The sequence below is a fragment of the Callorhinus ursinus genome, unplaced genomic scaffold, assembly GCF_003265705.2.
Source record: "Callorhinus ursinus isolate GAN/ISIS: 27379988/994484 unplaced genomic scaffold, GSC_fseal_2.0 scaffold19, whole genome shotgun sequence".
Taxonomy (NCBI): Eukaryota; Metazoa; Chordata; class Mammalia; order Carnivora; family Otariidae; genus Callorhinus; species Callorhinus ursinus.
This window is the reverse complement of record NW_027397081.1, coordinates 9237463-9257648: the sequence shown is the minus strand read 5'-3', so window position 1 is coordinate 9257648 and position 20186 is coordinate 9237463. Positions and strand designations below refer to the sequence as shown.

The 20186-nt window shown below is 40.0% G+C and overlaps 2 protein-coding genes across 15 annotated transcripts in view; both read right to left on the bottom strand.

Annotated features, from left to right (window-relative positions):
- PTS (6-pyruvoyltetrahydropterin synthase) overlaps positions 1 to 4930 on the bottom strand; it is a 123676-nt gene extending 118746 nt beyond the window's left edge. For 8 of the 9 annotated variants that reach the window (XR_012381480.1, XR_012381483.1, XR_012381482.1 and 5 more), the window contains exons 1-2: positions 4265 to 4930; positions 961 to 1017 (exon numbers count right to left, since the gene is read on the bottom strand). Coding sequence is in view for 3 of the 9 variants with exons in the window: in XM_073903753.1 (XP_073759854.1) it covers positions 961 to 1017; positions 4265 to 4594 (387 nt within the window). In the remaining 6 variants the exon portion in view is untranslated. Of the gene's footprint in view, positions 1 to 960; positions 1018 to 1398; positions 1422 to 2666; positions 2747 to 4264 lie in introns of all 9 variants that reach the window. The other variant, XM_025893412.2, reaches the window with a different exon arrangement.
- Positions 4931 to 7638: 2708 nt separating this feature from the next.
- The window catches only part of BCO2 (beta-carotene oxygenase 2), a 47280-nt gene continuing 34732 nt past the window's right edge, over positions 7639 to 20186 (bottom strand). For 3 of the 6 annotated variants that reach the window (XM_073903747.1, XM_025893405.2, XM_025893406.2), the window contains 4 exons: positions 11628 to 11765; positions 9969 to 10151; positions 9164 to 9274; positions 7639 to 7896 (listed from right to left, as the gene is read on the bottom strand). In XM_073903747.1, coding sequence (XP_073759848.1) covers positions 7783 to 7896; positions 9164 to 9274; positions 9969 to 10151; positions 11628 to 11765 — 546 coding nt within the window. In that variant the 3' untranslated portion in view covers positions 7639 to 7782. Of the gene's footprint in view, positions 7916 to 9163; positions 9275 to 9968; positions 10152 to 11627; positions 11766 to 17566; positions 18893 to 20186 lie in introns of those variants that run through there. The other 3 variants (XM_073903749.1, XM_073903748.1, XM_073903750.1) reach the window with 3 other exon arrangements.

Here is a 20186-nt window from a genome sequence, read left to right as displayed (position 1 = left end):
GTACCTCGGAAGCAGTAATGATCATTAATAGCATTTTTATGAGACAAATGTCAGATTCTAGAACAAGAGTAAGGAGCAGAGGGGGCGCCTGGGTGGCTCAGTCGGTTAAGCATCTGCCTTTGGCTCAGGTCATGATCCTAGGGTTCTGAGATCAAGCCCTGCTCAGCAGGGGAGTCTGCTTCTCCCTCTGCCACTCCCACGCTTGTAAGGGAGCGTGCTCCTGTTAAATAAAATAAATAAAATCTTAAAAAAAAAAAAAAAGGAAGGAGCAGAGTTTAAATGAAGAACTGAACAGGTAAAATGATGAATAATAACAAAGCTGGATAGAGGGAAGTCCACTCCCAACTTTGTAAAAGACTAACCACACAACCTAAGGCAAGTCAGTGAACTGTTCGGCCTCTCTCAATCTTAATCTATGGAATGAAGAAGTTGGTTTAGATAATCTCTAAGGTCTCTGACAATGCAGGATTTCTATAATGATACAGTCAGCAAGTCCCTGATTGAACTCCTTCTTCTGTGTTATCCCTGTGGTGAACTGCCTCAGTGAGTTTATGATAAAATTAGAGTGAATAACACAGGGTAATGTTAAAAATCTATGATCAAAGGCATAAGGAAAATCCAGAGAAGGAAAAGAAAGCCTCAAGGAGAAAGCTGTGTCTTGAAAGAAAGGCAGAATCTGTTAAATGGAGGAAATCAGTATACACCAGCAAGAAATAGAAGAACGACAAGCCTGTTAAGGTTATTCCCGTCATTGCAATACAACTGTGACTTATTTCCTTTAAATCACCCAAACACCTTTAGAAAAACATGGGAGTAGTTCCTCCAACTACTTCTTACTCCCACACCCAATTCCACTCATAAGGTCATGGAACCTCTGGAGATACTTGGTTGGGAAGTGATAACGGGGCCACCAAATACACTTAGAGGACAGTATGTAATAAGCATCCAACATGACATTACCTCCATATACTCTTTGAGGTCAGTCAAATTCATAACCATTCCTGTAACAGGATCAATCTAAAGAATAAACAAAGGTGAATGTTACTATAATATGCTCTTCATATTTAAACCTCTGTTAAATTATTAAAGGCTGTACAATTTGCAGAAATCGTGCCCATGTCTGCCTTCATCCCCAGGACACTCATCGATCTCATTATGGAAACACCAGGTGCTCCAGGAACCCCTTTCATGGTACTGCTCTTCTACCTGTCCACATAGAGCAGATTAAAGATAACCCTTTGGGAGAGGAAAGGCCTAGAATGGCAGCAGCTCACCATACACAAAGGACAACAATGAAGCAATATTGATTTGAACAGAATTTTTCAACACAGAATCCATCATGTTGGCTGAGAGGGCCCAGCAATCTGGACAAATCACACAGATCTTTTCAGCACGTACCTCTCCATGCACCGTCACCACAACTATGGGAAAGAAAACAGAATACCAAAAAAAACCACATGACTTTCAACAGATAACACCCAAGCACAAGTTAACAACATAAATTGTTAGGTCTCTATCCTGCAAAGCTCTATTCATATTTTCCCTCAAACAGCTGTTCTTTTAGTTAAGATCTTTTTCTCAACCAAAGCAAGACTCGGCCAAGACAGAGAAGCTCAGCAGGAGCTTTGGCTAAGCAGAGGATCCCAGCCAGAGCCAGAAAGGGTGTACATTCAGCTTATGATGTTGATGCACTAAGTAGGAATGTCCACTAGGTAGGATTGAGATGCTGCTCGATCACTGCCTGAAAAAGTAGAATGTACAGGAAGACATCCAGCTACACACCAAGTTGGCCCAATGCTGGGCAGCACCTTTCTCAGCAAGCAAAACCACTACTGGGCCTAAAACTTTGATCCCTATAATCACACAAACACATACAGTTTATGGTAATATTTTGTAAATTAAAGAACTGCTTGTATAAGCATTTGAAAAATGATGACCAGAGTGTTTTACAAATTAGTGACTTTTATATATATTTTTCAGCTCTGTACAAACACCATTAGGTATTATGTGATAAGTGAGCAAACTAAAAGTGACAAATATCATAGATCAAGTAAGAGGTGGTAACTAAACTAGAAATTCTGGTCTTTTGACACCTTTTGAATCTTTTTACTCTACCCAACTATATGCTGTTGATACTCTATGCTCACAGGGCTGTTTTTTGAGATATCAGCTTTATCTCAAAGAATCAAGTCTCCTACACTCACATACATTATTTTCTTGGAACACTGCAGGCAGTTTTAGACACAACCTATTTTCCCAGCATACAGCATATTCCTAGTCAATATCTCCCTTTTGTCAGTCATTATTTACTCAAAGAATACAATCTAATGTTTCTAATACGATCTAATTTTAACATTAGCCTCAGAAATACCTAATTAGAAGGAAGCAGGTGCCAAAAGAACCTCATTATGCATACTAACGCCAAGGCAAAAAAAAAATTGTTTAAACCATTTGTTATCTCTAACAGAGCAGATATTTGCAAGGTAAAATTTAAGACACATCCAACCAAGGCAACAGATTTTTTTCATTCTGAACTTCCACGTAACTTCTCATTCAAGGCTCAAATATGCTTTGTCCATAAAGTTTCTTACTCGTTTAGACTATATTTGCTGATCACACTTTCATCCTTATTGAAAGACCTAAAATTTCATCAGTTTTTCTCTCACCTTTATAATTGTGCCCATGGCCATTTAGATTGTTGCATTTCCCAAACAGTTTCAAGTTTTCTTCATTACTCAGAGATTTGCTAACCAAAAAAAAAAAAATAAAAAAATAACATGACACAAGTTCAGACACCTTCTCTGTTCCCTACATTTATTATTTGCTCTAGTCTTTGAAGAGCTTCACAATTTATTATCTTAGCTCACCAAATGGAGTCATAAATCAACTTGATTTCATTATTCCACTTTCTGTCAGGAACCAGTGTATGCCCCCTAATTAGGCTACTGTAATGTACAAATGAGCGTGAACAAAGTCCACAACCCTTGTTCCACAGCAAGATTCCAACTGATCTGCTCAAGGCCCTTCTATTTTTCAACTCAACAAACACTGGGTACCCATTACATGGTAGGTATGGCTTGAATGAAGCAAGGACTTACAATGACAAAAGAAGACGCTTGTCTTCAAGTGGCTTAAAAATCTCATTTCTCCTGAAAAATAGATGACCTACTACGTCTCCTCTTTAACAATCTTGCATTATTATGCCTGAATTATTGCCCACTGACGGCTTCACCAATCCATACAGCAGTATTCAAAGTAAAAATTTAAAATTACAATGCTCAGCTGTATTCTGGGCAGAAAACAATTTTCTTAATGAATTTTTACGTCTATACGTGTCCAATCAGCTAGGCATCTTCAATGAGGCCTTCTATGTGTGAACGTCCTATTATACCACCCCTTCCGCTTTGAGATTCTCGTTCTTCTCCGCCCCCCCCCACCCTCATCCACTTCCGTTTAGAATGCTACGGTTCACAAAGCTTTGGCACAAAATTATCCCACTGTACCCTCCACAAAATTGGCCAGAGCGTGCGCTCCGCACAGAAGGTGGGGACAGGTACGTGTTGATCGCTGCTGCATCCCCGCCACCTAGTACAAGACCTGACACGCTGGTCACAAATACCTGCCCAGGGAATGGGAATGGATGACTCTTGTTAGAAATTATCATCCTCATTCTACAGATAGGGAAACGTATGCCGAGAGCGGAGCTTGCTAAGGAGAGGCGAAACTCTCCTCCACATCAACTCCTCAGTGCAGTCAAGCAGCCTGAATGCTCCGGGTTCAAATCCCGGCTGTGCTCCTTGCTCTCAGCGCTGCAAAGGGAACGCCTGGGTTCGTGACAGCTGTGGTAAGGAGGGCATAAACCTGCGTCGCTGTAGCGGTACTGGTGATGGCGGCTAGCGCTCCTGACACCTCGCGGCAGCTCACACTTGCCGAGAGGTCACCACATGTCTGACTCTGTGTCAACCGGGCCAGGCGAACTGCTCTGGGTGCCACTGCAACCCTTGGCGCGCCACTAGGAAACGTGCGCGCCCCCGAAGCTGCTCCAGGGCACCGAGCCGGGGCGAGGGGGGAGAACCTTAGCCTTCGGGTTCCGCACGCAGGGCCGTGCCCTCCGCTCGGAGGCTCCGTTTGCCACCGCGCCCCACGGCGCCCCACAGCCTTCCGGTCGACTCCAGCTGTCCCCGTCACCGTGGCGCCAGGGCGGCCGGGGGGCGCGCGTCCCCGAGCCCCGCCCCCCCCGCACTGTGGCGCCCCCCCCCCACACCTGTGGAGTCTGTGGGTCGCGCTGAAGGAGACGAGGCGGGACACCCGCGCCCGGCGGCGACAGCCCTCGCCGGCTCCCGCCGCGCTCATCGCCGAGCCCCCGCACTCGGCTGGCGCCGGGGCTGGACGACAGCGCGGCCCGCGTCTGCGCAGTGCTGCCGGCGCCCTGGAACGCGCTCTCCGCGCCGCGCTGCGACTGGCTCCCTCCGCTGGTCTGGAGGCAGCCAAGCGTCCGGCACTGGGAGTCTCTTGGATGGCAGAGTTGGGATAAGCTAAGCAAACCTCCCAGCGGTGGGTCGGAAAAGGTGGGTAGGACCTTAGTGTCTTTCATTATACTGACTGCTCAGCCCTAGAACAAGTCGGGCCATTAGGCTCAGCCGGGGCACACTTTGGGTACTGGAGGGACCTCTTTGAGATGCTCCTGCCACTCCCTTCCAGAAAGCCCTGGTTACAGTAACCTCCACCGGCTGGTTACTCTGAGATGAGCCCTAGGGCCAAGCCACTTACAGCATAAAGGGAGCGGGGATTTCAGGGCACGCGTGGGAGCGCTTGGCTTTCGGAAATGATACTACCTTTGGACTGTTTGTAAAGATTCTTCTTATTAAGGGAAATTCTCAAGCTTTCCTTAGCATCCACACATATGAAGCCATTTATCACAGTGTGAACACACGCAGCCGTGAACACACACACATTAGAGATTCTCTGTCACCCCCAGAGTGAACGGATCTTGTTTCCTCACACCTACCTATAAGGAGTATCCACACTACTTGCAGTTCCCAGTATTATGTCACCTCTTTTCACCATTTCCTCACTAAATACTTACTGAATAGCTAACCATGAGGCTGGCAGTGTTCCAGGTACTGGGAAGGATAGATTAAACCAGGAGGGTGGCAGGCATACGGGCCCCAAATGTTGATTTCTCTCAAATGTCTCCTGTCTCCGGCTACATACTCTGTTCTGCATGAAATTATTGTCATGTAGGGGCGCCTGGGTGGCTCAGTCATTAAGTATCTGCCTTCAGCTCAGGTCGTGATCCCAGGGTCCTGCGATCGAGCCCCGCATCGGGGTCCCTGCTCCGCAGGGAAGCCTGCTTCTCCCTCTCCCACTCCTCCTGCTTGTGTGCCCTTTCTCGCTATGTCTCTCCCTGTCAAATAAATAAATAAAATCTTTAAAAAAAAAAAAAAAGAAATTATTGTCATGTAGCAAACATTAACGCATTTTCAAATATTTTTATTCTCTTCCCCGTTGGGCTGTAAAAAAATGTCAAAGAAGGATAAACTTCGGAGACATCTGAGACAGACCTGGACTAGTTCAGTCCTCTCCCAGATAGGAAAACACGGGCCCAGATAAGTGAATTACTCATCCAAGATCACTTACAATAAAACAGTATTTCCTGGGCATTGACCACATCGGGGATAAAACACTTGACTCATTCTGAAGTCTTAAGAATCAAAATTCAAAGCCGAAGGAATTTCTGAGAAATTGCTATAATTACTTTAGTAAAACATGGCATTACATTTGCAGAGCTCTTTCTCTAAATGTTTTTATTAAGGGTACTCACCAAATTTACCCTCAGTGATCCTGTTATGGATTCAACCATGTCCCCCCAAAATTAATGTTGAGCCCCCAGTACCTCAAAATATGACTTTATTTGGAATAGGGTCTTTGCAGATGTAATTAGTTAAGAGAAAGTCACAAGGGGGAAGCCCTAGTCCCTTTACCCCTTCCCTATGCGCTACATACTCCCTTTCCTTGAGTCTCTGGACACTGCTGAGTGATGAGCTGGACTTAGCAAGAGGAAGAGGCCCTGCTTAGGCTTAAACTTAGTCATATGCTCATTCAATTTTACCAGAACTCTCTGCACTAGATTACCAGGCATAGGCATATTACAAAATGTCATAGATCCTTTTTTGTCTTCGCCTTCAAGAACCTCATAGATGACAGAGCCACAGAAGAATTTGGGCATCCTTGGGTCAAAATCTTATGATTGTACCACTAACCTTTATATGTTTGAACTTCACTCCCTGTGATTAGGATGGAATTTATAGAGGAAAGACGTTATCAGCTTTGCATACTTCACAGAAGTCAGCTAGAATCTCCTCCACCCTTTAGATCCAGATAAGATCTAAAACAATCCTCCATGTCTTGTGTGGGGGAGTACAATGCCTTTTTGAGGATTTCTGTAAGATATATTTATATTCTCTTACAATGACTTCAGCCTTGAAGCTCCCACATCTGCTGTCTTAGCTGTACTTAGGCATCTTCTCATCATTCTGGTACCTGCTGGTTTGGTTTTGTGTTTCATCAAGCCAGACACAAAACTTAGAACTTTCACTTTATTGCCACAATATAAACCATTACCTGTGGCATTTTTGTACCTGTGGGAACCCTTCACTGAAAAGGACAAGGTTTATGATGTCTGTAATAACTCCTGAGGATAACTGGGAAGAAACTGGCTATGCTGGTCCAGGGGTGTGCATGAACCATGAGTTCACAGTTGCCCCAAACTACACATCTAGGAGGCTTCCCCAGCAACATTCAACATGCAGAGGGAGCGAGGACAGTTTAACTGGCCCCAGGCTGGAGTTAAGTGGAGAGAGGAAGTATAACTGAAGGAAAAGGGAACAAGAGATCTTGAAGGTGTTGGCAAGAGTATGGTTTAAGTGACAGATGTAGCAGGATTTGGGCTGTTAGTAAAACTGGGGGTGAGAGAGGGGGTTTAGAAATTATTTTATTATAAATTTGTATATTTATATATAATATAAATATATATTTATATTTATATAATTATAAATTAAATTATATGGAGATTATATGGCCTCCAGTGCCACCTGTTGCCCGATTGAATGAAGAACTACTGACTTCTCATCAATTTCTGGAGAACTATACACCTGGAGATTAGAAGAAATGCCTGATTTTAGTGACATCCCTCAAAACAACATCCTCCCAAGGCTGAGCTGGGGGCAGGGCAGAAGGTGACAGTCAGTGGTTCAACTGCTGTGGCATCTGCAGACAGCAGGGTAACAGTTTGGAAGAAAGCCTCTAAGCATAACATACCTGGCTTCCCGTCCTCTGTGAGCCCTAGAACCCATGCTAACAGGCAGGCTGTGACGGGAAAAAACGAGGTGCTTTTTTAGAGCTATGTTCATATTTTACTATCTACGATTATTTGTATTTTTTCTCTCAAGTGTGAGAACCTCTGTCACTCACCCTATCTGGTGGTGGTAATGACGCAGCTCTACTTTTTCTTTCACGTACGTTTATTATCTAGAGGAAGATCTATCTAGTAAATATAAATTTAAAACTCTCTTCAAAAGGTTGTATCAACACTTGTTTAAAGTTTTTAAGAAAGAGCTCTAAAAAATTGTAAAACCATTATTATCTCAAGAATTCTGTTTTTAATAGAAATTTTAAAACCAGGTGTCTGTGGTTTGGAGGGGAAGGTGCCCTTTTTGCGCTCCCTTTTGTACAGAGCATGTTCATTTTAAAGCTAGTTTCCAAGTGTTTCGAGTTGCTCCATCAGATGGTCACAAAGGTGCCATGGAACCCATAAGGCATTTGCACAGGTACTTCTGCTCGGCCCAGTTCTTCAAAGTTCTTGGCATCCAAGACTAGGAGAAAATTGTTTTCATTCTAGAACAGAAAGACAATACTGAAAATTCTTTTGATAATGTCTTATGCATCTTCCTATCTATCCTCAGCACCTAGCACAGTGCCTTGACTATCCATCCATTCACTAAATGTTTGCTGAATGGCTGAACGAGCCTGAGAAGGACATTATGGCTGAAGAAGTTCATACCTAGAGTGAAGAAATTAAGTTGTTTATATCAATTACCTTCAGAGGATCTCTTGGAGTTTAAGGATCTTGTTACCTGCCCCTTTCCAATCTCCTAGGAGACAGAAATTTTTTCTTCCAAATTAGAAATGTTTCCATTTTGTGTTACTTTGGAGCTGTACAAAGGGTAGCATTACAAGGCAGATTGATATTTGCCCTGGTGTAATTACAGGAGTGGCAAGTACATGATATGAGGACAAAGTCCTCCTAAGCCTATGGCAGATATTAGTAATCGATCACGGCACTTTTCTCACCAAACCCTTAAAAAGCCTCAGGCGACGCCTGGGTGGCTCAGTCCTTAAGCATCTGCCTTCAGCTCAGGTCATGATCCCATGGTCCTGGGATGGAGCCCCGCATTGCGCTCCCTGCTCCACGGGAAGCCTGCTTCTCCCTCTCCCACTCCCCCTGCTTGTGTTCCCTCTCTCGCTGTGTCTCTCTCTGTCAAATAAATAAAATCTTTTAAAAATAAAATAAAATAAAATAAAAAGCCTCAGAATCCTACAACCCAGGCACCCACTAATAACTGGTCAAAGCTGGTACTCAACCTATTTGCCACAAGACTGCTTTAGACAAGAAGTTAAGACATCAACATGATTGAGACACTAGGGCTCACCACATTAGACTTTTGGGGCACTCGGATGAAACTGGCAGCACAGTTGGTGGCATGAACATCAGACTAGACATCAGAAGACAGATTTAAACACGGGCTTTACTACTGTAAGATCTGACACAAGCTCTCTCAACTTCTCTAAGTTACAAATTCCACATGCATAAAATGGTATCCAACAAAGCTGTTCTGATGAGTAACTAAGGTGACATGTGTGAAAGTCATTTGTAAATGAATTCCTATGCAAATGCAAATTATGAGGATGATTCTATAAATAGAACGTTCAAGTAATAATAAGGCATGGATTATGATAAAAGGGTATGTACATATGAGGAGAGGAAGAAGAGGGAGAAAGTGCTGTATTGGAATCAAAAACTATTGATAGCATCACTGAATATAATCCTCAAAAGGCTCATTGCTACTTCTCTTTTTGACTAGTGATGAGGAGATACATCTACCTGGTCAGGGGTGATCACTGCAGAGAGAATAACCCCACCATCTTCTTCACTGGTTCCTGGTGCTGGAACAAACACTGGTTCTGAGGGGTAAAAGCCATCTTCTCTCCAAATCTAGAAGTCCCAAAAAAAGTATTTGATAGAAGGCTAGTTATGAGCAAGAAGCCTTCTATAGCTTTTGTCACTCCCAGCATGAATTTGGCTGTCTAATACAATATTCCAAGAGTAAAAGAATCAGGCTCACTGAGTTGAATGGGCAGGGTGCGGGGTGATTTTGCACCTGCAGACTCCATCATCATCAAACACAATTTGTACAATTTCCCATCAACCTGAAATTTAAGTGTCCCAACAACCTGAACCCCATTATTTGTCTAAAAATAAGATCATGCAGAGACTTCTTTTTCTGGGCTTGTGATTCATTTAAGATTCCCTAGACAGAATATACCCCTAGCCTAGGTGATAGCATGGTTCTCAAACTTAATAAAAGTAAATGGCTGAACTGCCTAAATATTAAAGGATCTAAAGAGCTACTTTAACAAAACAGAAACTAATTCAAAGTACAGAACAGGTCATTTAAGAGTTCAGAAAGGGAGGGGCACCTGGGTGGCTCAGTCGGTTAAGCATCTGCCTCAGGCTCAGGTCATGATCTCAGGGTTCTGGGATCAAGCCCAGCAAAGGGCTCTCTGCTCAGTGGGGAGTCTGCTTCTCCCTGTCCTCTGCCCCTCCCCAGCCCGCTCATGCTCTCTGTCTCTCTCAAATAAAATATTTTTTAAAAAAGAGTTCAGAAAGGGAAAAAGATTTTCATTACCGTCAGTGTCTTATTCACCACATCAACCTTGATCAGAGAATCCCCCACCAAATGCCGAAAGCCACAACCATAGAAGAAACGATACTTTTTGCCACTGAATTGGCCATAGTTGATCTGGGGAAATTCAACACCTCCTTCCTCCTCTAGATCCTCAGGATGTAGATTTTCATAAGAGCACCAAATCTAAGAGAGGTTCCAAAAAGATATGCAGTAATTGCTTACTTTCACACTTATTTTATTCAGTGTAGGTCAGTGAGGGTGCTAGGAGTTTGTGACAGGGCTTGGGAACTGAGACTCTAAGTCATTTTTTCCATTATTCCTCTTCCATCATATGTATATATGCATAAAAGATGATCAGGTTTGGGGGCACCTGGGTGGCCCAGTCAGTTAAGCATCTGACTCTTGATTTTGGCTCCGGTAATGATCGCAGGGTTGTGAGACGGAACCCCGTGTCAGGCTCTGCAATGAGTGTGGAGCCTGCTTAAGATTCTCTCTCTCCAAGGGGAACCCTCTTACACTGTTGGTGGGAATGCAAACTGGTACAACCACTCTAAAAAACAGTATGGAATTTCCTCAAAAAGTTAAAAACAGAGCTTACCCTACAGCCCAGCAATTGCACTGCTAGGTATTTATCCAAAGGATACAAACATAGTGATTCAAAGGGGCATCTGCACCCCAATGTTTATAGCAGCAATGTCCATAATAGCCAAAATATGGAAAGAGCCCAGATGTCCATCAACAGGTGAATGGATGAATGGATAAAGAAGATGTAGTGTACACACACACACACACACACACACACACACACACACACACACGGGGGAATATTACTCAGCCATCAAAAAGAATGAAATCTTGCCATTTGCAATGACTTGGATAGAACTAGAGGGCATTAGGCTAAATGAAATAAGTCAGCCAGACAAAGACAATTATCATATGATTTCACTCATATGTGGAATTTAAGAAACAAAACAGAGGATCATAGGGGAAGGGAAAGAAAAATAAAATAAGATGAAATCAGAGAGGGAGACAAACCATGAGTCTCTTAACTATAGGGAAACAAGGTTGCTGGAGGGGAGGTGGGTGGGGGGATGGGGTAACTGGGGGATGGGCATTAAGGAGGGCACATGATGTAATGAGCACTGGGTGTTGTAGGCAACAGATGAGTCACTGAACTTTACCTCTGAAACTAATAATACAGTATATGTTAATTTAAAAAAAAAAAAAGATTCCCTCTGCACCCTCCCCCCACTCACACAGGCACTCTCTCTCTCTCTCTCTCTCTCTCTCAAAAAAAAAAACAAAAACCAGGTCTTGTGATGAAGCTGTCAAATGGCATAAGAGGTGGAAGTGGGCTTTTTATTCTACTAAAGCTAAAACACTGACAGCTAAACAGTAACATGGTAAGTGCAAATTATCTAAAAGGTGGAGACGATCAATAACAATCTCAAATACTTAGACGTTTCACAACCATTAGAAAACTGCGCCTATCTGTTTCAAAACACAAAAAGGATAGAATTCTGCAGTTCTTGTGACCTTACCCTGCTCAGCTGAAAGTTATCAGACTTATTAGGCACAAAACATTGTGGAGAAGAGCCAAGGAATAAAGTAACATGACTAAAAATCAAAGTCTTTGTCTAATGTCCTTTCATAGCATACCTTTCCATCAGCTTGTTTCACAGCACTGGCTGAAGAATAAGACAATGGGCTGAGGTTCTCTCCTTCGGGGTCATTCAAACTGACATGTAAAGGCAAAACAAACCTTCGAGGGAAAGATCTGCCTACTGAATTATAGACCTGTTCAGGAGAGACAAAGAAACAGAGGAGAAAATGTCATTCATGGGATAACAGCATGTCCCAATAATTTATACCCAGTCAACTTTATTGGCATTCCCAAGTAATTGCATAAGTGGTATTTTTCATTCATTCATTTATTCCACAAATATCTGTTAAGTACCTACTATAGGCAAAGCACTGTTTTAGACACTGGGAATGCAACAGTGAACAAAGTCTCTGGCCTCATGGAACATCATATTCTAGTGGAGAAAAGACGATAATAAATAAGAATTAAAATACATGTTATTGAATTAGTGTCAAATAAACAATTAGATAGCCCAAGGTCTGATAGTGATAAGTGCCATTAAGAAACATACTGTAGGGTGAGAGCCTAGAGAGTAAGAGGGTGCTTCCTTCTTCATGTTTAGTCAGAATAGGCCTCTGCGTGGAAAAGCATTAACTTTTAGTAGGCCTCGGTTGCTCAAACCTGGCACATTCTCAAGAAAGGTCTGTTTTCATGACTGGTTCCTGGCTGGCACCTGGAAACTGAGCTCTTGGAATGTTCTGTCTGACAAGAGTGGTTCTGCATGCCTGAGGTCTTGAGTACTAGTTTGTCTAGTACTCTACTAGACAAACTGTACACACTGTACTAGTTTGTCGAGACAATTTATGCTAACAATGTGATTTATAATGAACGCCTGCTTCCTTGTTGGGCATATGGAGCTTTGCTAACCAAGGGTGTATAGGGGCTTTGTGCCTATGTGCTGATTCCCAACAAAACCCTGGACAACCAGCTTCCCTGGCACACAACATTTCACACACACTGTCACAACAAGTTGCTAGAGAAATCAAGTGTGTCCTGACTCCACTGGAAAGGACTTAGAAGGGTGCACCTGGCAGTTTTCTCTAGACTTCATCCCATGAACCTTTGCATTTGCTGATTTTTCTGAGATCTGTGAACCCTCCTAGTGAATCATTAAACCAAGGGTAGCTTTGGGAACCCCCAACACAACCTCCCTGTAGAGATCTTGTTTAAGCAGGAGACTCTAACAAAATACGTGTATTTTTTTTTCTGACAATGAGAATGCTTTAAGCACATTTTCTTCTCTTGAAATACTGTAAAATGGAGCGCAAACTGTGCCATTTCCCCTCATACACCTGGTCCGTATCATCTCCACCTCACAAAGAAATATTTTTACCAAGTAAAGATTTAGTGCTATTTTTAAGCTTTACAAAGAGATTTTTATAATTACTTTTAAATTTATTTAAACATTTTTTTCTTTTTGCAAAACCATAGCTGAACAAAAAGAGACTTCCAGTAATGGTGAATTAGGTAATGTGGACCAACTGTCCCACTGAGAACAGCTAAAGAAGCTGGACACGATGTTTAAAACAACTGTGCGAAGGCACTGGTGGGCTAAAAAGGCAGTGAAGATCAATATGGCAGAGATGTGGAGGGAGAAGGAAACCCACAGGTAAACAAGATACTGGGGGCAACTTGTTCCCTCGTATTAGCTGCTTCTAGGAAAAGGCAGCTGAAAGGCTGAGAAAATGAAAGAATTTTTTTATTAAACTTTTTAATCTTCAGATCACTGCAGATTGGCATGAAATAATCCAGAAAAATAAACAATTGATTAAAAAATGGGCAAGAAACTAGAATAAACATTTTGCCAAAAATATACAAATGGCCAATAAGTACATGAAAAGATGCTCAACACCATTAGTCCTTAGGGAAATATAAATCAAAACCACAATGAGATACTACTTCACACCCACTAGGGTGACTATTGTCAAAAAAATGAAAACAAAAACAAAATCAAAAACAGAAAATAACAGGTGCTGGTGAGATTGTGGAGAAATTGGACCCCTGTGCATGGTGCAGCTGCTGTGGACAACAGTCTGGCAGTTCCTCAAACAGTTAGATATAGAATTATCACAGGATCTGGCAATTCCACTTCCAGGTATAAACAAAAAGAATTTAAAACAGGGACTCAAATAGATATCTGTATGCCAATGTTCATGACAGCATTATTCACAATAGCCGAAAGGTAAAAAAACAACCCAAATGTCCACCAACAGATGAATAAACAAAATGTAGTATAGACATAAAAGGAAATATTTAACCTTTAACAGAAATGAGATTCTGATACATATTAAAACATGGATGACCCTCGAAAGGATTATGCTAAATAAAATAAGCCAAACACACAAAAAATAAATCTTGTTTGCTTCCACTTATATTAGGTACCCAGAGTAGGCAAATGCATAGAAACAGAATGTAGAATAGAGGCTCCCAAAGGCTGGAGAGAGGGGGAATAGAGACTTGTTATTTAATGGGTAGAGTTTCTGTTAGGGATGATGAAAAAATCTGGAAATGGACAATGGGTATGGCTGCCCAACAGTGTTCATGTACTCATGCCACTGAACACCTAAAAACGGTTAAAATGGTAAATTTTATGTTATGTATATTTTATCACATAAAAAAAGAAATAATGCAGAGAGATGACATGTATCCTTCATCCAGATTCACCAATGATAACGTCTTGCATAACTACAATACAATATCACAGCTGGAAAATTTACATTGATATAATCCACCAACTTTATTCAGATTTCACCAGTTCAACATGCCCTCATGTATGTGTGTGTGTGTGTGTGTGTGTATTTAGTTCCATGCAATTTTATCATGTGTAAATTCATGTGATCACCACCACATTCAAGATATAAAATCACCACGAAGATCATTCATGCTACCTATTTTTAAAGATATAGCCACACCAACTCCCCCACCACTTGACCCTAGTGAGTAGAGATTTTGATAGTTTTGAGGAACTAGAGGGACAAAATGTGGAGTTCAATGACTGCCAAAAAGGAGAAGCCCTGATAAACCCCTAGTTCTTTGGGTCAGGACCCCTTAGGTCAGCACCTAAGAGTAAGAATAAACAAGAAATAGTCCAGCTCTTTCAGGGACTGTACCTGCTTCAAAATATCTCAATCCCTATAACTAGATTTAAGAATATCTGGAACTGAACATATACCCTAGCAATCTGCCAAAAGCAAAAAAAAATTTTCTCTGGAGGAGCATAATATCATCCTGGATCTCAAAATATCTCTACAAATTTTCAAACACAATATTCTGTACACAATAAAAATTAGCAAGTGCATAAGACAAGAGAGTATGATCAAAAAACAAAACAAAACAAGGTAACAACAGAAACAGAGCCACAAGGGATCCAGATAATAGAAGCTATCAGACTTTAAGTATTCTGAATATGTTGGAGGAAATTCTTTTAAACTGAGCATTGTAGCAGAGAACTAAAAATGATAAAAGAGAACCAAAATAAAATTCTAGAACTGAAAAATGCAATGAGTTTAAGAATTTAGTAGCAAGGTTTAACAGCAGAATAGACACAGCTAAAGAAAGAATGAACTGTTATATAGATAAGGAAATATCCAAAACAAGATGCTTAGAAAGACACAAGGATGATAAATACTAAACAGAACATAAGCAACAGATGGACAGAGTGAAAAGGAGTGACATATGTGTACTGTGGTCCCAGCCAGAAGAGAAAGGATTTACCAAATGCAACATTTGAAGAAATAATAAGTGACATTTTTCAAAAACTGCTGGAAGACATTGAACCATAGATTCAAGTATCCCTAAAAACACCCACATAAAATAAATAAAAAGAAAACCATATTGAGAGGTATTATAGGACTAACTACAGAAAATCAAAGAGAAGATTTTAAAATCAGAGGAGGAAAAATGATCAACTTCAAAGGAGCAAAGCTTAGACTACTGATTTCTCAACAGAAATCAGAATACAATCAAATATCTTTAGACTGTCAAAAGAAAATAACAACCTAGATTTCTTTATCCAATGAAAACATCCTTCAAGAAAGAAGGTAAAATAAAGACTTTTTTTACAGGCAAAAATATAGATTTCATCACCAGCATATCTCAACCAAAGGAAATACTAAAAGATGTTTTTTTGTCAGGAAGAAAATGATTCCACATGGAAGTTCAGAGAGACAGGGAGGAATTAAGAGCAATTGAAAGGTACAGATGTGAGTAAATGGGTAGTATTGGGGACTATGATTACATAAAGCAACATTAGTAATAATGCCTTGTAGGGTTTAATAGAGAGAAAATTAAAATATACAACAACAGTAGTGTATAAATTGGGAGTAAAGTGTCCAGAGTTCTTGCATTGTCTGCAAAGAATTAAAAGAACCAATTTATAATATATTGTGTTAAATGAAGAATGCATATTGTAATCTCTAAAATAACCACTAAAAGGATGTATACCAAGCTAATGGGCAGAAGGTGGAATGAGGTTTGAGGAAGCGGAGATGGAAAGGAAACAATAAAATATACTCAACCAATCCAAAGAAGGCAAAAAAAGAGAGAGAAAGAACAATGACACAAATAGGAAGTGAATGGTAACATGGGATTTTTAAGCTTCAATATAGGTGATTATTCCAACTAAATGCTCAATTAAAAGTCAAGAATTAAGGGCACCTGGGTGGCTCAGTCAGTTAAGTGACTGACTCTTGATTTCGGCTCAGGACATGATCCTGGGATCGAGCCCCACTGCAGGCTCCACGCTCAGTGGAAAGTCTGCTTGAGGATTCTGTCTCTCTCCCTTTGCTCCTCCCCGCCACACACATGCATGTACACCCTCTCTCAAAGAAATAAATCTTCCCCCAAAAAGTCAAGAATTAGCACAATGGATTTTTAAAATATATGTTGCTTACAAGGTACACATTTAGAAAGATTAAAAGTAAAAGAATGGAAAAGTTAGAGCAGCCAAACACTAAGCAAAAAGTAGACTTTAAGGCAAAAACCATTACTCAGAAATAAATACTCAATAAATTATCAAGGTAAAACAAGTTAAATTTGTATGTACATAATAACAGAGCACCAAAATATATAAAGTAAAAATTAACATAACTATAGGGGTGTCTGGATAGCTCAGCTGGTAGAGTATCTGACTCTTGATCTTGGGGTAGGTCATGAGTTCAAGCCCCATGGCGGGGGTAGAGTTTACTTAAAAAAATAAAATTAAATAAAATTAACATAACTATAAAAAGGGTGGCTGGGTGATAGATGGGGAGGGTATGTGCTATGGTGAGCGCTGTGAATTGTGTAAGACTGTTGAATCACAGACCTGTACTTCTGAAACAAATAATACATTATATGTTAAAAAAAGAAGAAGAAGAAGAAGAAGAAGAAGAAGATAGCAGGAGGGGAAGAATAAAGGGCGGTAAATTGGAGGGGGAGACGAACCATGAGAGACTATGGACTCTGAGAAACAAACTGAGGGCTCTAGAGGGGAGGGGGGTGAGGGGATGGGTTAGCCTGGTGATGGGTATAAAGGAGGGCACGTACTGCATGGAGCACTGGGTGTTATACATAAACAATGAATCATGGAACACTACATCAAAACCTAATGATGTAATGTATGGTGATTAACAAAACATAATAAAAAAAGAAACGGAAAAATCTATAGTGTAAGTAAGAGATTTCAATATGCCTCTCATGTTATATCAGAACCTTATATAATAGACAGCAATTAATAAAAATAGACACGATTTGGATATTATAAATAAATATGACCTAATTGACATATACAAAACACTACATCCAAAATTCAGAATATACATTTTAAATACACATGAAGCATTTATTTATTTATTTATTTATTTATTTATTTTTAGGATTTTTTTTTTCACATGGAAGCATTTAAAAATGATCTTATTCTGGGTCATAAAGCAAATCTCAATAAATTTTATAAATTTAAAAACATAGCAAAATTAAGCTGGAAATCAATGGCAGAAAATAACTAGAAAAATCCCAATATATTTGAAATTTTTAAAACACATTTGAAAGAAGACATCTCAATGAGAGTAAATTCTTTAACTGAAAAGTAATAAAAATAAAACATATCAAAACTTGTGGGATGCAGCTAAAGAGAAATTTATCATCTCAAAGACATATGTTGTGGGGGAAAGGATGAAAAATAACAAACTAAGGATCCATATCCTTAGTTAGAAAGAGGGCACATATTTTTTTTTAACATTTTATTTATTTGACAGAGACACAGACAGCGAGAGCAGGAACACAAGCAGGGGGAGTGGGAGAGGGAGAAGCAGGCTTCCCACCAAGCAGGGAGCCTGATGCCAGCTGGATCCCAGGACCCTGGGATCATGACCTGAGCTGAAGGCAGACGCTTAATGACTGAGCCACCCAGGCGCCCCAGAAAGAGGGCACATTAAGCACAAAGAAAGTAGAAAAAGCCAGAGAAAGACAAATACCATAGTTTCACTCATATGTGGAATTTAAGAAACAAACAGATGAACATAGGGGGAAAAGAAAAAAAGAGAGAGGCAAACCATAAAACAGACTCTTAACTATAGAGAACACACTGAGGGCTGCTGGAGGGGAGGTGGGTGGGGGATGGGGGCTGGGGATTAAGGAGTGCACTTGTGATGAGCATTGGGTGTTGAATCACTAAATTCTACTCCTGAAACTAATATTACACTTTAACTAACTAGAATTTAAATAAAAACTTGAAAAAGAAAGTAGAAAAGGAAATAATAAAAATAAGAACAAAAATTGATGAAATGGAAAACACACATTAAAGAGGATCAACAAAGCCAAAAGACAGTCCTTTTTTAAAAGCTTCATTAAATTGCTAAGACCCTGGCAAGCTTAAGGAAATGAACAAAAAAGACAGGAAAAAATAACCATATCAGGAATAAAAACAGGTGGTATCAATTAACCCTAGGTACATTTTTTAAAAACACAGAATGATATTATGAATAACATCAGGTAAATATACTTGAAATTTTAGATGACATGGATAAATTTCTAGAAAACCCCAATTTACCCAATTTGATACAATAAGAAATAGAAAATCAGAATAATCCTATATTATTAAAGAAACAGAATTCATAATTTAAGGGGTGCCTGGGTGGTTCAGTTGGTTAAGCATCTGCCTTTGGCTCAGGTCATGGTCCCAGGGTCCTGGAATTGAGCCCCACAGCAGGCTCCCTATTGAGCAGAGAGCTTGCTTCTCCTTCTCCCTCTGCTGCTCCCCCTGCTTGTGCTCTCTCGCTCTCTCTGTCAAATAAATAAATAAAATCTAAAAAAAAAAAAAAAGAATTCATAATTTAAGATCTAACTATAAGGAAATTTGCAGGACCAGATGGCTTACTTCTTGAATTATTTCAAACATTTAAGAAATAATGCCAATCTTACACATTCTGCAGAGAAGAGAGAACAATTTCCAACTCACTGTATGAGATCAGCAAAGCCTTAATACCAAAATTTAACAAGGACATTATAAGAAAGAAAAATTATAGGCCAATTTTATTCAGAAAAGACATGCAAAAATACCCTAAACAAAATATTAATACAGTAAATCTAACAATATTAAAAGAAAAATACATTGCAACCAGTTGGTATTTGGTTCAGGAATGAAAGGTTAAGGTTCACATTCAAAAATCAATAAATAGGTATTATAACCATTTCTTAAATTAATCAGTATACTTCACCACATTGATGACATAAAGGATAAGTCATGTGATTATCTCAATAATACAGAAAAAAATAATAAATAAAATCCAACATCCATCCATGATAGAAATTCTTAGTAAACTATAAGTAAAAGGGAGTTTTCCTAAGCAAGCAAAACTCATCTTTAAAAAAAAATCTAGGGGCACCTAGGTGGCTCAGTCGTTAAGCGTCTGCCTTCAGCTCAGGTCATGATCCCAGCGTCCTGGGATCAAGCCCCACATCCTGCTCCTGGCTCATCAGGGAGCCTGCTTCTCCCTCTGCCTCTCCCCCTCCTCATGCTCTCTCTCTCTCTCTCTTTCTCTTTCTATCTCTGTATCTCAAATGAATAAATAAAATCTTTTTTAAAAAAAAGACTCCTTTGCTAGAAATAAAATTTGCAAGGATGGTTTTATAACAAAAAATAAAACTGTGTGTTTGTTTCTGCAGATACAAAGGAAAAGGGAATATTTTATCCCTTCTTATCTTGCTGATATTTTCATCAGTAATTAGAAGTCCCTACAGTTTTAGTGCTAGTACCAGAATTTCATTAATTAGCATCAAGAGAAAAATAAAGACTGGCTAAAAAGTTGAAAACTTAGAAAGTAAAAAAAGGGAAAGGGCCAAATAAGATTATTAATAAGTGAAAATTGGGGCATGTAATGTTTTGCATCCTCATCTGACAACTCAATGACATTACAATTAGAAAAATAATAATTATTACCCATGTAAATGGAGCTCCATTACATGGGAGAATTATGATAATTTGCATGAATAGCTTAAGCTTCGAAACTCTGACTTACACATAAAATTTGTAGTTAACATATTAATTCTAGATATTTCTTTCATTAAAATGTTGATAAAAAAATATGTCCTCATCTGAA